At 45.0% G+C, this 17,209-nt stretch overlaps 1 protein-coding gene across 1 annotated transcript in view; it reads left to right on the top strand.

Annotated features, from left to right (window-relative positions):
- Positions 1 to 17,209, top strand: part of ctnnal1 (catenin (cadherin-associated protein), alpha-like 1) — a 49,019-nt gene that overhangs the window by 24,097 nt on the left and 7,713 nt on the right. The window contains exons 2-11 of the mRNA XM_071920170.2: positions 4,241 to 4,430; positions 8,343 to 8,530; positions 9,522 to 9,641; positions 11,186 to 11,275; positions 11,505 to 11,675; positions 12,562 to 12,762; positions 14,255 to 14,341; positions 14,773 to 14,931; positions 15,690 to 15,782; positions 16,878 to 17,028. Of these exons, the coding sequence (XP_071776271.1) occupies positions 4,241 to 4,430; positions 8,343 to 8,530; positions 9,522 to 9,641; positions 11,186 to 11,275; positions 11,505 to 11,675; positions 12,562 to 12,762; positions 14,255 to 14,341; positions 14,773 to 14,931; positions 15,690 to 15,782; positions 16,878 to 17,028 (1,450 nt within the window). The remainder of the gene's footprint in view (positions 1 to 4,240; positions 4,431 to 8,342; positions 8,531 to 9,521; positions 9,642 to 11,185; positions 11,276 to 11,504; positions 11,676 to 12,561; positions 12,763 to 14,254; positions 14,342 to 14,772; positions 14,932 to 15,689; positions 15,783 to 16,877; positions 17,029 to 17,209) is intronic.

Below are 17,209 nucleotides of genomic sequence, written 5' to 3'. Positions count from 1 at the left end.
ATTCCTGTCAACAAGCAATTCTGTTTGAGCTCTGACAGCGTTGCAGCTAAAGCAACATTTGTGTCGTCTTTTTTTTTTTTTTGCCATGGCTTTCATATTGTGGAAATCCTTGACAGGTATTTGGAGGCTTTGGGCTGGGTGCTACTTGGTAGTGCTCATTGGCATTCATACACTGTTGGAGTGCACTAGAGCACAACAGCCTGGTATGGTGAGTGTGTGTGTCTGTGTGTGTGAGAGAGGGAGAGAGAGAGAGAAAAGAGATGTTTCCCCATCCATGAACTGCATACACTGCAGTGAATTGTACACTCCTAACCTTTGACCCAAAGGCAGCATGGATTGAGCAGCTGTCTGTCAGGAGCTGTTTTTCTGAACTACGGCTACGATCTGTCTCTGTTTCATAGCCACATGTATAATGAATGCACACTATTCAGTTTCATACACAATGAGACAGACGCACATTCTCTTGATATACACACACACACACACACAGCAGTCTCTTCTCATGGCTCTGTATCAATATTATGTTCTCCCCACCCTGCTCTGTTCCTGTTTGCACAGCCCAGTAAATGTACCCACCTACTAATCCCTTATGGAGGAAGTCCCAGGCAATGGTTATTCATTCTCTCTCTCTCTCTCTCTCTCTCTCTCTCTCTCTCTCTCTCTCTCTCTCTCTCTCTCTTTCTCTCCCTCTCTCTCCCTCTCTCTCTGTGTATCTACCTATCTGTTACTCACATGCACTTTCTTTTTCTCTCTCTGTCTCTTTCACAGACACACACTCAAACTAACTTAAAAACTTTACTGTCCACACAGACACAGACACCTCAGCTCCTTCCCCCTACAGCTGAATGTAAGAATCTCCCGAAAAGGCCCCGAAAAGACTCCTACCTCATCTGCCTCAGTGTAAATGGAGCTTTTCCACACAGAAAGATCCATAATCAGATCCCTCCTCTCTCTCTCTCTCTCTCTCTCTCTCTCTCTCTCTCTCTCTCTCTCTCTCTCTCTCTCTCTCTCTCTCTCTCTCACCATGGTGCTCAGACAGACCTACTGAGGGTCAAGTTCCTAGAGAGGTGCTGCTGCCTGCTGCTGCTCGGTCGTATAAACACACACACACACACACTTCCTCTCTCTCTCCCTCTCTCCCTCTCCTAGACACTTTGGTTTCTGGATTAGTGCCAGCCTGTGAGTGCACACAAGTGTCACCATTCCCAGTCGCCCCAGATTGAGGCCTGCATTGTGCAAGCCTCTGGGCAAACGCACACGTGCCTTTTCTGCATACAAACGTGCATGCACACTGCAAACGTACACAAACCAACGTGTGCGATCCCACGCACACTGGAGACAGACAGGCACAGCTAGTCCTGATGCATCGGGTCGTGAATAACCTCTACGTCATGGAAACGTTGATGTAACATTAATTAGGCCTGTTTGGTAACACGAATGGCGCCTAACACCGCACAACAACCCCTCGTGATGTAGCTCTGAATCATGTGTCACCTAATTACCCTTATTAGGCTGCATGATGTCCAGCCAGCCAGCCAGCGTTGGTGTTTTCTAAGGAATATCCCACTCTGTGTAGGTGAGTCAGTGAAAAGCACTGGGCCTGGAGGAAGGGAAGCTTTAATACCAAGATAAAGAAGAGAGAGCGACACATAGAGTGAGGGAGAGAGAGAGAGAGAGAGAGAGAGACGGGACGAGCAGGTCTTTCTAATGGGCATTTTTAGGGTCTTGATCTTGCTGCGGTGATGGTCTTTCAGAGGAAGGACAGGAAGCAGAGTAAAACAACGGGGCGACACGGTAAGATTGAGATAGTGACTGACAGGGGGAGAGCGACAGAGAGAGACGTAGCTGAGGGCGGAATTGTAAAGACAGGTCAGGAGACGGAGTGATGGGTCGGGGGAGAGAGAAAGAGAAGCAGGTTTATTCCAGGCGTCTCCTTGTCCCACGCCACTTCACAGACTCGTCATCAGAGCAGCCTACGCAGCTCACAATGTGGCGCTCGGTGATGCGCCCCTCTCTCTCTCTTTCATACACACACACACACAAACACACAAACACAACTCCAGTCTTTCATAATGCCTCTGAGCACCTTCATGGCCATCTTTTGTTGTGTGTGTAATTTGGTAGAGGCACGTAAAAATGTCCCCTTCCACTCTCCCTCTTTTCCTCTTCCATTCTATTGCTCCCTTATGACTCAACTGTTTTCTCTCCATTTTATCCCCTTTTTCCCTCATGTCTCCCTCTCATGCTTTATATAAAGGGATTAGATTTTTGACTAGTTTATGTGTAAGACATCAAAACGTCTTTTGATGTAAAAAGAGACAGTACGGCCCATACAGAATCATTTCTTTTTAAAGAAATCCTTTGAGTTATCAAAGCAGAAATATTTTCTGTGATCTAACCAACCATATGATTTGGTCTGTCACCATCCAAATTCACCTTTACCTGAGTGTCTTTGTGGCTTAGCACATGGCCTTGTGTGTTTGAAACCAATATTACTTGTTGCAAGTCAGAATCTTTCTATTTACTGTTTTCTTGTCAGTCCCAACAGTCTTTTTTATATAATAAAGCTGAAATATCATAGAAATATCATGTGATATATATGGTGGAGAGAAATCACCTTCATTTTTGGGTTGTATTATTATGATAGATTTTTTTTTTTTTGCTTTGTACTGTTTGGCAGGTAATTATGTCAAACCAGGAGGCTGCCGTCTTTTTACACTTTTGAATCTCTTCATCACAAGATGGAGATGGAGACTGAAGATAGAGAAACTGATTTGATATTGAAATTTCTCTATCCGTCTTGGACATCACATACCCGTTTGTACCATTTGTTCAAGATGATCAAAATATCCCAGTATTTCTCAACAAAACTGATGCATAGCTACATATTTGGTTTGTACAGTGCTGTTGTGATGAGTATGGATGCTTAGCTGTGCTTCTAAATTTCTGGTCAAAATTAACTTTTGTATCTCTGTGATACTTGCAGAAACTGTTGATTTGGAAGAATATGACGTACAGTTTTAATGTGGGTCATGTCCCATAGGGCAGCAGCTAGCTACTACTCTGCAGGCATCCTATCAACATTTTATCAAGCCAATGACACCCAAGGTTTGATTGTGTTTGTTGATTTTTTAACAGTAAGAGTTTCAAAGATATCTGAACTTATCTGAACAAAATGGTTTAGTTCAATTAAATTACTGTGGGGGAAAAAGTGACAGCCCTAGTCTGGTACATTTACCTATGAGGGGAAGTTGCTCATCCATATAACCATCTGAGCACAGCACAACCAGTCAGTGTGTGTTGTGTGGGCCCACACACACCGCAGTTAAGACCCACAGAGTCTCCTGGGACCACCTGGAGCTGTGGACCAATTAAAATCTCCACCCACCACTCTCAAACCCCAATGGACTGGCACACACACACACACACACACACACATACACAAACGCAGACACACACAGTGACAGCCTGAGAAAGTAGAAACAATCAATAAATAATTGATGATAATTGGCTCTATCTATTCATAATTGATACCCTCAATGGCCCCACCTGAGGCTCCATGCTTTCCTTCTTTCTGACACACACACACACCTGCTGTCTCCCAGTGTGTTATCTCTACCTGCGGCTGCACAGGAAGGAAACCCCTCTGTCCTGATAAGCAAATGGAGTGCATGCTCCAGACTCAGCATGCTCCCTTATCGAAGATGACATATGGATGTAATCACTGTGTTTTCTCACTGTTGAACTAATAGAGAAATGTATATTCTGGTTTGGCAATGTTCAACCATGCCACTCTCCTCTAGTGAGTCATTTATGGTTTGCCCAGAGTTTCCCTAATGAATTGCAGTAGACTGTATTGTGTAGCGCAGTATTAATTTGCCTCCCCTCCAGGCTTAGACTAGTCATTAGAAAAGCGTGATTGTGTTGTCATGTTTTCAATTCCCTTTTCAGATTTTAGCATTGCATTATAGTAGGGCCCGATGCACTACAGATTTTGCCATCGTACTGCCATAAATCGGGCCTCTCTCATAGACCATCGCTATTGAAACCCATCTGCAGTAATTCAGCCAAGTCATCAAGTGACGGTTTGCTGAAAATTGTTTCGAATTAAGACAGCCATTGCTGCCGTGTTGCCTGCAATTTTATAGTGATCCAAAAGCGCAACTAATGATAATGGCTTTTGTCTTCCTAAACAAATGACTTACCGCTTCCCCTTATCTTTCTCCACGTGTTCCTGCAGATCACCACTCTGATCAACCACAAAGACAAGCCAAAGAAGTCAGAGCGCACCCTGGCGGCCATCCACAGGGTGGGCCAGGCGGTGAGCGTGGCCGTGGGGCGGTTCGTCGCCGTGGGGGAGGCCATTGCCGCAGAGAACCAGGAGCTGAAGGAGGAGATGGGGCAAGCCTGCTTCGAGGCACGCAGAGCAGGTAGGCTGCTTTGTTTGGATTCCAGTATGTACTTGGGTGACATTTCACTGAATTACAGCTAAACTGCACATATCGTCTAGTGTTTCTCTCTCAAAGACAGGGCTGGCACTTACTTTGTGGTCACCAATTTACCCGATAAAACCATGTGAGGCTTCTTCATCCTAAAGGCTGAACTATATGTTGCACTTCTTGATAGTGTATAGTGTATTTTCTTGTCATAAGTATGGCTATGGCTTTGTAATGCTTGTGGATGGCCACAGGTCTGATTGGCTGGTGTTATAGCTGGCTTCTTCATAAGGACAGCCACTGAGATTTTAGAGGTTATTGTCTGCTCATCAGTGTTTATAACTATTCTTAAAGCACGTTATGACAGTTTCATACCTTCAGGCACTGCAGCGTTATCAAACTTTATCAAAAGTTTCTATCCGTCTGGACAGCCTGCCTGTCAAGCAATATTACACCAGAGGACTTCCAGAGTGTTTTGAAGACATTGTTGTTATTAGGTTGGAAGTGAGGGCTGAAAAAAAGCCCCACTCAGCCTGAGGCTGCTGTGTAGAGAAAGGGAGCGGAGAGCGTCGGCCCTGGCTGGGAAAGCACTGCATCATGGGTTCTGATAGGAGGCTCCTGGAGACTTTGTTCAACAGGCTGCTGGGTGAGATGGAAGGGGTTATAGGGGTTGTACACCCACAGCGAATTTGGGGGTTGCGAGATGATTTATGGGATAGGAAAAAAACATATTTCTATAATACAAATTTTACATCATGCGATTTTTCTGACTTTTTCTTGAGAAATACTGAATAGTTTTCAACCTCTGGGCCCCCTCTGATAACTCATGAAATGAAACAACCTGAGAAGGGAAAATCATTCTGTGGTTGGACTGAACTTCACCTCTCTGCATAATGCAGCCTGCAACGGGGGTCACGAGAAGGCACTGCTTTGTTTTTTCGGGGTCATGAGCCAAAAAGATTGAGAACCACTGATTTAGAGCATTTTGAACAGGGAAGAGCAAGAAAGAGAGATGGGGGTGTATTAAACAAAGCAAAAAATGATTGAAAGAGACAGAGAGAGAGATAGAGAGGGGGAGGGGGGTTGAAAGAGTGACAAGCAGAGCGAGGAAACGAGGTGAAAGTCTGGACCACTGTCGAGGGACTATCATCTGTTATTGAACCAGAGAAAGAAGGGGTGAAGAAGGCATTATAAGAAAATTCTTTCTCTCTGTGTGCCTCCGCTCCTTCTTTCAACACTTTTCCATGAAGAGGCTGTCTAAAAATACCTCGCACATACCAACATGCCGTATCTTCCTGGCCATCCAAACCTTTTCTCATAATCCTCAGTGTGGCTAGCTACAGTTTAGCCACCTGTCACCACTCGCTCAGTGAAGCCGCTTTTCATATCTGGTGGCTTAGTTCTTATCAAGTCAAACATGGGCCGCATTGAATCTTCTGCAGTGCAGCCAACGGGGCGCTCTGTACCCCCCCCCCTCTCTCCCAGAGGGACTGAAAACAATATCACATTGGATAAGAATTTAGACACAACACACCGATAATAGGTTTATGTTGGGGGGAACCAGCTTGTGCAGCAATGCGTTTAATCCTCCCACCGCGCTGATTTGTAAAGGGGGTTCATTCGAACAAAGAGAGTGCTGGTGGGAAGAGAGAGAGGAGAGCGGTGAGAAAGTGTGTGTGTGTGTGTGTGTGTGTGTATGAGTGTGTGCACGCGTGCGTGTGTGTGCACATAGGTGAGGCATGGTGAAGCACATGTGTGTCTGTGTGTGTGTGTGTGTGTGTGTGTGTGTGTGTGTGCGCGTTGCCCACTGTAACTAATTTATTCCAGTTCTCACTTCTCTCTAAGGGAGGTGTTTTCACAGTTTTCCCTCGCACTTCTCCCTGCAGACACTGTACAACTGTTCCCTGATAAAAGAGAGAGAGAATTCTTCCTCCTCTCTGTCCATTTTTTAAGAAATGATGGAGACATCCTCGGGGATGAAAGAGAAAGCCTTTTTAGAGTCTTTAAGTCTCCAGGAAGGAGGAGGGCTAGTTGGCGTAGGATTGACGGCTCACTAATACCTAGCCGCGGGGAGAGTTTAACCAGCCTGGCTTCAGCCTTGTGTGCTATAATGAATGAAATAAAGGGAGGCTGAAAGCATTAGCTTAATTAGATGCTACCCATCATCAGGGGGGTGGAGAGATCCAATGAGGCAGGTCGGTATAGGCCTTAATCTGCGTTGGATCTCTCCGTCTCTGTCTCCCTCAGTCAATCTCTATCTCTGTCATTCCTCTCTCTCTCTCTCTCTCTCTCTCTCTCTCTCTCTCTCTCTCTCTCTCTCTCTCTCTCTCTCACACTCTCTCTCTCTCTCTCTCTCTCTCTCTCAGTCTCAAAAAGATTTAAGATGCCTAAGATGGTAGTTGGGATCAAGATAAAGTCAGAGCAGACATGTGAGGGTTTAGATACTGGACTTTGTGGACAGCAGGTACGGTTCAACAAGTTACTAAAAACAGAGGAAACAAGATCGATCGCCATTCAGTAGAGTCTGCACCAGCACATCAAGGTTAGGCCTTTTTAAGCTTTTCATCTCTTTCAAACAAAGTGAAATAATAATAATCCCATGATCAAAATGAATGACAAATGAATGATTCAGAATCATTCATCGCACACATTCATCATCTTCATCATACACTACACTTTCCATGTAGCTATAGAGCAACTGGCTGCTAGTGAGTAGAAAATAGCATGCAAACAAAAAGGCCATATATAGGAACACACAGATGAAAAAGGGTCTATGGGATCGCTCTCTTTAGGGTCTTGAGAATCGATGCATTGATGGGAGCTGGAGGAGACGGGACGGAGGGGAGGACTGGAGAGGGGAGAATTGGCTCGGGCCTCGGCTCTCTACCCTGGTGGTGTCATGCGGGTTGAGCAGCATTCTTTGTGAGACAGGCCTGGATGTTTCAACTGGTTAGGGGAGCTGGCACTGAAAAGCAGCCTGTCGGATGCAATCAGCTCGTCAGTGCAACTTCTTTTAAAGGACCAGCCAAAGCAAATAGAGAGCCAAGCTGCATGACCCGATAGAGAGCTATCTCTTTCTCCTCCTCCCTCTCCCTCCCTCTTTCTGAACTCTCTCTCTCACACATTTCTCTCCCTCTTCCTCCCTCTCGCTCTGAACTCTGGCCCTTTTCCTCTTTCTGTTGATACGGACTGTTTTGGTCTTCAGCCAAAACAGGTCTTCAGCCCCAAAACTGCATTATTTCCATTTTCAGACTTTTTTTAGTGTGCTGTGTATGTGTGTGTGTTTGTGTTTGTGTGAGTGGGGGAGAATGAGTGAAAGTTTGAGTGTGTAAGCACATGTGAGTCCTGATGTGAATACATGGGCATTCAGCATATGTGTGAATTTGATTTTGCGTGTTTGTGGTTCCAAGTTGTCCACCCAGCGTTCTCTGACCACTCAGTAAAATGACTCGGTCATGTCTCCCAGAGGGCATGATGCCAACTGTGTCCAGGCGAGGCTGGCATAGCTGTCCTGCCACTGTGCTGAATATAGTCTTCTTTTGTGCCACCCTGTCCAGGACGACATGTTCTCCCAGAGGTTCATAAAGCAGTGAGTGGCAGATTGACTAACAGCATGCCATAGTGTACTCTGAAGTGACATAGAGGGCATTTGGGAAATTATCACTAGACCAGCAAATGTCTCAAAGCTTGGCTTCAATAACGCAGCTACTTTTTAGTGTCCATAGTTTTTGCTCTTGAGAGTGCGGACGTGACACAGGCAGTGAGGTTATTGAGCCATCCACCTCTGCTGACTGATGCAACATCTAGCTCTGAGTTTGAGATCTGTTCCAGTGCAATGTCCAAATCTATACTATATAGGAGTCAGAAGCCCATTGCTAAACTATACCCTCCCCTCCTCTCTTGCAGGTGATGCCATAGCTCAGCTGACAGACGTGGGCGCGGCCCAGCCAGCCCCGTCGGATGGACGCATCACGGTGTTCAGCGATAGGACGGGCATGGTGAAGGCCGCCCGCCTGCTCCTCTCCTCGGTCACTAAGGTCCTGGTTCTGGCCGACCGCATCGTCATCAAGCAGATAATCACTTCACGCAACAAGGTGAAAGGCAGCCTCACACAGATGTACACGGATGTGTTTATATGCATGAAACACACAAACGTGAGGCGGCACAACATTGAAATGTATTTTCCATTACCTGTTCCCAACAACAAGGCACCATTTTGGGCTTAAATGCAAATGGTTATGCATGCACTCTGTTGCATTTTCTCTCTTACGCACACATGTACGCACACACACACCCACACATACTCACACTCCATACAGAGTCCTTATTTCCTACTAGATAAGCAATGGCTCTTTGAAGGAGTACTCAGGGCTCAGCCTCTCTGGAGATAATTGAAGGGAAGCAACACATTTAGCTACCACATAAAAACACAGAGCCAGGGGCTGTCTGCCTGCCCTGTACCTGGCTATGCTCTTAGCCAGACAGGGTGCTGTGGATATAGCTGTTGCTTGAGCCAAGAATGGAAGCACAGGGCCTAATCATGACTGGTTAGCCTCGTTTGGACAGACAGTCGACAGCCCCCTGTTCTCCATTGCTGGCAAACACAATTACATCTCTTCCCCTTCTCTGCCTGGCTTTGATAAAAAGCTGCTGTGTTAGCGCTGCCAGTTAGCCTATTCTTAGCAGTCAAATTAGCAGCTAGACTACTATTAACTTAGCTGTAGATTATCAATTACTAACTCACCCAGTATTATCTTAGGATGACATCATTACATCACATCAGTATAGCCAGTAGCACCCCAAAGGTGAGCACTAGAACAACACAGTGACTCTTAAAACATTGAATTAGGGAACTCCCGGTGTTTCATTAGTCTACTACCTTTCAGTCTTGCATTGGTGAAATTAGCAAGGTTCTATTGTAGGATAAAATAAGGTATCACTTGTCGGATATAAACATGGTCTATCTGACATCCTGCATCAGGAGGAGGATGTTGCAGTGTGAAAGAGCCAGAAGAACATGAACCTGTTTGCCATATGTGCCCATCAAACTGTCTAACATACTCTCTGATCTCTCTCTCCTGTCAGGTCCTGGTGACCCTGGACCATCTGGAGAGAGTCAGCACCTTCCAAGAGTTTGTCCAGATTTTCAGCCAGTTTGGCAATGAGATGGTGGAGTTCGCCCACCTCACTGGAGACAGACAGAATGTGAGTAGCATATGAAGAAATTGTGAACTACTGCCTTACTAAGGGGATCAATAAAGTATCACATTTTTATTATCATTATCACTTAACTGAAAATAGCCCACAGGATGCGATGAAATGTATATCTGGTCTAGCATGGTGAAATTCCACATATGGATATAGCTGCCCATCGCTGGCTTTCTCTGAACACATTTTGTTAATTCATCTAAATAAAAAAAAAAAAAAATAATACACTACTCACAAACAGTGATTTTCTAAACATTGTGGTCTTTTGGTTGTGCAAGCGAGAAGCAGACTCAGACTCAAACCTAAAGTACTTAAGCTATGAAAGTGCTGGCAGTCCAGATCAATAATCCATGTGTCAAATATTTATACTGTATGAAAAAGTAAGGAATGAACAGAAAGCGTCCTCAGGCTTCTCTTGTCTCTTGTGGGGTTCCCTTCTTTCTTTCTATATCCATTTTAGTTCATTTTCCCATGCTGCATCTCTCCTTCCCCAGAAGAAATGTGCAGGTCAATTATGACTCACACACCTCAAAGACTGTTTACATCACGACTGAATGTTGATATGATCCAACCTATGACCAGCAATGCTTTCTGTCTGCAATACATTAGCTGTACCCTGGCATATTTGTAAAACAAAACTTTTGCTCAAAGCCTCAGTAAGACCGCTCCAACTTATAACTTAGCACCGTCAAAGACTGCTAATCCTACTTTGATGCATACATTCAGCCTCTGCAGCTAAAGCGCTTTGCCTGCAGAAGCTGATGTAAAGTGCAGCGGCTGCGATATCTAGCGAGAGAGGGAGAGGGAGTTTCGACCATCTCTCTTTTTGAATTACATAGGGGGCTGTGTTTTGACACACACATCACGTCGCTCTCCAACTCTCTTCATTGCAGCTAATGCTCCGTATATTTCTCCTCCTTTGCCACCCCCCCTCTCTTTTTCTTTCTGTCTCAGTCACTCCCACTCATGTGCTCACATGCACTCGCATGCGCAGGCACACAGCTCTTTAGAAAATCTACCGTCTGCATCTATTGAAGCCAGAGGAGCACAGAGGCAAAAATAATGACAGATAATCACATCGTCTTTGTAATCTGTGGCGAGGTGCTGGTAGAGGAGTTGATTCAGCTGCCTTTTTCCAAATCCCATATCTATCTAATTCAAGCTATTTCTGTTTAGAGTACGTAGAGAGGGATGCAGCAAGGGAGATACAGTATATCTGCTCTCCTATTCTGGAGTGTCTCTGTTTATTGGATGACCTATGACCATGGGCCTGGGAAGTTACTGATGTATGACATTAGGGGACGTGTGTGTGTGTGTGTGTGTGTGTCTCTGTGTGTGTGTGTGTTGAGTCGGGGAGGGATCTGCACCACATTTGTATGTCCCCTCATGCCAGCATGAAGGAGATTTGTTGCATATGTTTGATGTTTCAGTGTCCTTGGGCCACCCTCACAGTTCTAGGGAGTTACAACTGGAGTAAAGCCACCCACTACCATCTGCTGTGCGTATATATATGTGTGTATGTGTGTGTGTGTGTGCTGTAGGACCTGAAGGATGAGAAGAAGAAGGCCAGAATGGCAGCAGCCAGAGCAGTGCTGGAGAAATGCACCATGATGCTCCTCACAGCCTCCAAGGTAAACAGCTTGCACACCACCACTGGTCCTCTGGGCTGCTGTTATGGATTACCTCCAGCTCAAAGATATGAGCCCTTCTCATGTTTAATACTCCAATCAATGTCAATACTCAAGACTGAGACACCTAATCATGAAATAACCATAGAATGTGAATAATCACTGAAAAAAAGGATGAAAAAGGATAGAAGTTGAAAATTGTGTAACATTTCACATTGAATTCCTTCCAAAGACTTGCCTCAGGCACCCGGATTGCGAGTCGGCGCGGATCAACAAAGATGCCGTGTTTCACCGGATGCGCTGTGCCCTGGAGCAGGTCATCGAGATAGTCACCGAGGCACGGAGCTGCGGTGACAACAAGATCCTTCCTGCCAGCATTTACAACGGCATCAAGGACTTCAAGGTAAGGCCACAGATTGGCCTCAGTGGAGGAGTGCATATATATCATGGTCCGCATTAACAAATTAAAAGTATCTTAGAATGACACCCGCCTGTGAACTGTGTGCCTGTGAACCGTTTTATAATTTGGTTGTCTGAATACACCAGTGATCCTAGATCACTATGACTAAACCTCTAAATGTTAGAAATATGGATCCTGGTCTTGTAATTACTGGTTCAAGTATCAGTCGATTTCTGACATTTTCTGTCCTCTGGCTCTCTCCTCCTTGTGCACTGGTAAATGAAAAAAACATTATAAAACATTTATGAGGTGGTGCATGGTCTTTTTCCTTTGACAGAGAGGAAGAAAATATTATTGTCAGGAAAGGACAGGAGATGCTTATTGCTTTGAATAAATGGTTTGGTAGCACTTAATGCCATAGTTCAGCTGAAACCGACATTTGAAAGCATGCACTTGGCTGGCTTATGTAAACCTGTCATCTTAGGGTTCATGAGCATAGAGCATTACTTCTCATCAAAAGCAGACCTTTATTGAAGGAAGAAAAGAGAAGGAAAAAAACACAATACAGCAAAAATGCATTAGCTCTTATGCTTCAGTAGAGTCTTTGAGATGCTGTTTGCAGTATTTATTGTGGACCTTTATGGCCAGGGTCATTTTCTGAAGAGCTTGAATGCATAATGATCATTTGACATTCAATGGTGTTTTCTTCTCTCAGGACATTTGTTAACAGAACTGTATATGCTTATATGTCTATCCCATTCTCTTCTGTGTCGCTTCCTCTCTATCCCTGTCCTCTCCATCATCCACTCAACCTTTCTCCTTCCCCTCGCACCCATCCTTCAAACGCTCCTCCAACTCCCGCCCCACCCTCCCCCTCTCCCTCGTCCAGTCCAGTGTGGAGTCCCTGCGGGAGAACCTGTACTCCCTGCCCCCCCAGAGCGTGGGCAGCCAGCTGGAGGCGCTGGTGGAGCGGACGGAGGACTTCACCGACTCGGCCTACACCAGCCACGAGCAGCGGCAGGCCATCCTGGGCATGTGCCAGCTGGCGCGCCAGGACGCCCAGCAGCTGGTGCACGCCTGGATGGAGGCGGTATGTTGGCACAAGCGGGCGGACTCACACTTGACCTTATACATGTCGTGCACATGCTTGCACAGATGCAAGCACATACACCCACAGGAATATTCATAAACACATATGGTGCTGTATGTAGAATAATAATAACTTCATCTGTATAGCAGTTTTGTAAAAGCAAAGTTCACAAAGTGCTTCACAATCATATAACATGGCAAACAGAGAATGTCCTTCCTGTTCACACCTACATCACTCTATAATACAATAAAGCATAGTAACCCACCTGAGTAACCATTTACCAAGACATTGAACTGAGTCAGACACTTCGCATCATGTTCAATAGAGTCTCTGTGGCCTTCAAAATTGATGGACTTATGCAACACCAAGTCATTATATTTCAGTTTCTCCTTGTACAGTTTTTCAGTGTGCAGAGTACACAGAATGACTGCTGCCACATAATTGTACAGTAGAACTCATCGGGGAAAATGAAAATTTCAGAGAGCTGAAATGTTTTGAAATTGCAGAGAAAGCTTCTTCGGAGTAAATTTGAACGTTTGAATGTAATGTAAATTTGAACATTCTCGGGTGTTCTACACAGTCTAACTTCTTATTGTGTCAGGTACCAGTGAGGATGGATGTGTTTGTTTTGGCCACATTTTTCCATTCCAACTATTCTTGTTTGGTAGACTGATGGGTTTGAACGTCTGAAATTTGGGTAACAATACGTTGCATTCAAGGACTGCAGTACATTCTCTCCTGTGGGACTGCTTTGTACATCTTCTCATCTTAAAGGACCATACCAGTGTTCTTGCATGTTTTAGCCCATTTACAACAATTCACATATACTTTATATTACTACCGACCGTTTTCCAAAGCATGCCATACTTTTTTAGATGTCTCTTGCTTTAAAAAAACGATGATAGTCTTCATTTTTCCGATTTATCGATAGCACATAAATGCACCATTCCTCTCTGTCGCACTCAGAGACCCACACAACAGAGTGTACGTCTCTTCCAGAAAATAGTCCATGAACAAAAGATTGTTTTACGAAATTCAAACGTCCATGACTTCTAAAACCGGGCATGAATATTAGCCAGAAATATTAAAAGATCTAAAAAAGCATGGTATGCTTTGTAAAGTGGTCAGTAGTAATGTAAGGTATGTGTGCAGCAAAACACCGGTATGGTCCTTTAATACAAGTCATTTCAATTTGATAAAACTACAATACAATTTGAAATCTTAGCTTATCTTATCTTAACTCTTAGCTTAGCACCATAGGTCACACAAAAACTAAAACTCAAAAACTATATACATAAAAAAAGTTGAGAAAGAAACTTTTTCCATTACATTCCATTTCTAAACTTTTAAATTTCCATTATCATACTCTGTCAGATAAAGGTATAGCCTTGTGTGTGGGATTCTGAAACCATGTTATATTTTCCTTCCTTTTTCCCCCTTCCTCTCTCTCTCTCTCTCTCTCTCTCTCTCTCTCTCTCTCTCACTGGAGCAGCAGTCTGTCCATGTCAAAGAGGCCACGGAGGAGATGGAGGTGGGCATCCTTAAGACATGCCAGAGTGTCAATGACCTCAGACGCGAGGTGAGCACCACATTAAGTCTGCACTGCCAACCCAACAATCAGAGCGAACCGTCCCTCTCTGCTCTGCCAGCCTGCTCTCTCAGTCTGAATAGATGTATTCAGTCAGAGAGAGGCTGGCTGTCTCTCACTAGCTGCTGCGCTTCTGTGGGTGGTTTTCCACTTTGGGGTGTTTTTTTTTCACATCACTCTTCAGCTCACCTGCTGTCTCTCTGTTGTCTCACCTCTGTCAATGTGTCACTTCCTCTCTTCCTCTCTGCTTTTTTTCTCTCTCCACTCTCTCATTCATCCCTCTCACTCATCTCTCTTTCTCTTGTGCTTTCTCCTCCCTCTCTGCCTCCCCCTTCTCATTCTCTCTCCATCAATCTTTAACCTCTTCCTCTCCCCATCTCTCCTCTCTTCTCCTCTCCTCTCCTCTCCTCTCCCCATTACAGCTCCATAAGGTGGCGGTGGTTCGTGCCTCAGACTTGTTGAAGGTTCATGGGGAGCAGTTGCCCCTGCGGGCGCTCAAGGCTTCAGGCGCTGAGGGCAACCTGGAGGCAGTGGCCGAATACGCCCGTACGCTCACTGAGCAGAAGGAGCAGCTTGTGGAGGTGGGTGGGCACAGGGGGGCTGGGGGGGCTGGGGGGAAGTTAGTGGTGGTGCCACCAAGTGGAGGGTGATATACTGGTAGAAACGATACACCGGTAGAAATCTGTGCTAAAGTTTAGATTTGCCCATACAGTTTGTACTTGATGAGGCAAAAAGGCTGGAGGCGTAATTACATTCTACAGAGAGTTGACCATTAGTCTCAAAATTGCTGAAAGTGTGGGTAGGGCTGCATTACCACCAGCCACGTACATTGTTTTACATAAGCAGACACATGCTTGAGAAGAATGAAAGTGAAGCAAACGCACCTCCTAATCCTCAACCAAACGAAAGTCAACAGAAAAAAGTCAGACACTGAGCAGAAAACTACCTGCAAGCTTTGTCGCACAACTGTCCCTGCTAGCGGTGGTAACATAGTAAGAGTTTAGCCTAAAAAGACACTATTTTTGGAAGATAATAATACTATAAACCTTTCTTTTCTTTACCAGAAAAACGACCATACAGCGATATATCCCGGTACTATCCAAAATTCTAAAAATCTTGCGAGATAAAATTCAGGTCATATCACCCAGCAGTAGTGCCACCGAGGGAGTGATGATGACTGTGTAGGTGACAGTAGAATTATCTATGATTGCGTTTTTGTCAGTAAGGGGAAATGGGTACCAAGGTATATGCTGTAAAATATGACATTTAGAGAATATTTCTCAAAGCTCAGAAGCACATCCAGCTTGTTTCTTGATTCATCCTGCGTCTCTCACTCCAGACGTGTCGGCTGCTGTGCCACGTGTCGGGGACGGAGCCACTGGAGATCACCTGTATACACGCCGAGGAGACCTTCCACGTTATTGGTCCACAGGTAAGCGTTAACCTTTGTTTGTGACAGTACACCTCACCTAACTTGATTTTCAAAAGGCAGCAAACGAGAGAAAGGAGCAGAATAGAAAGACATACAGGTGATAAGACATGAATTAAACTTCAGCCCCATTTTGTTTCATTTAACACTTTTATTGTGTCTCACAGTACAGTCAAAATGGTCCCAAAGAGGTCCAGTAATGAGAATGAAATCAAGCCTGAGTAATATTCTACTTAGACACGGCGGGAAGGGAAAACAGACAAATTATGTCTCCTACACCTGCCATCCATTCAGGAAGGCTGAGAACATGCCGTCCACCTAGTCCCGCTATCCCAGATCTAATTATGTTTGCTCTTGGAAACCATCCATGCCAGTAATTATCCGGCAGTGTAGAATGTTCCCGTCCCGCGGCGCTAATGTCAGGCCCCGCATGACCCCGCAGTAATGACTCCGTTCCTGAGTTCAAAGGTCAGCCAATCAATAATGTCACAGTGTGGGGCGGCGGCTGCGGTGATATCTCACTCTGTCTGTCCATTGTAATAGAGGGGCAGCCCAGAGGGTAATTGGCTATTAAATACTGCACTGTGGGGGATGTGGGGGTGATGTGTGTGTGTGTATGTGCGTGCGTGTGTGTTTGTTTTCTAAGTTATATCTCATCAGATGCAGTTGTCCGAAATCCTGTTTGCTCTATGCCCCAAGTGTGTTTAACGAGTAAAGTCGAATGCAGATATTCTGAAATGTTCCATATTTTTCCACTCAAAGACATTGAAAGCTTGACCTTAGTTACATAAATGGTGAGTCATGCATTGGTGATGCGCTGTACTGTACTTATCAACCTTAATCCTATTCACTGTGTAAAACACAAGGTTGATGAAGAAGCCTTAGGCAAAAATAACAAATCTGCATCTGATTGAATTGAAAATCACCACAGCGAGTCTCCTGACTCTGAAAAACGTTTACAGTCATTTTTCTCTAACTTTTGCCTGCATAATTTTCTCTGCCAGGCAACAAAAAATATGATCACAGCTTTACTGAATTTATTGGACCACTTATCCCCTTCTCTGCTACACTCCTGTCCCATTTTACACCCTCGTTCAGATCATCTCGGCAGCCCAGACGCTGGCCCTCCACCCGTCCAGTAAGATCGCCAAGGAGAACCTGGAGGTGTTCTGCGAGGCCTGGGACTCCCAGCTGTGTGACATGGCGCTGCTGCTGAGAGAGATCAACGACGTCTTCGAAGGCCGACGAGGTGTGTTTTTGTACCTGTATGTGTGTGTGTGTGTGTGGGTTGGGGTGGTAGGCCAGAGAGATTGTATATGTAAGGGAAGTATGAGAGTGTATAGGAAACAAAAACATATTGTACATTATATGTCACTGGAATGTATCAGTCACTTAATTCCAGAGTGACAAAGAGGAGGAGTGATCAACAA

This window comes from Centroberyx gerrardi, chromosome 19 (assembly GCF_048128805.1).
Source record: "Centroberyx gerrardi isolate f3 chromosome 19, fCenGer3.hap1.cur.20231027, whole genome shotgun sequence".
NCBI classification, from domain to species: domain Eukaryota; kingdom Metazoa; phylum Chordata; class Actinopteri; order Beryciformes; family Berycidae; genus Centroberyx; species Centroberyx gerrardi.
Note: the sequence above shows the minus strand (reverse complement) of the source record. Positions and strands in the feature narration are given on the sequence as shown.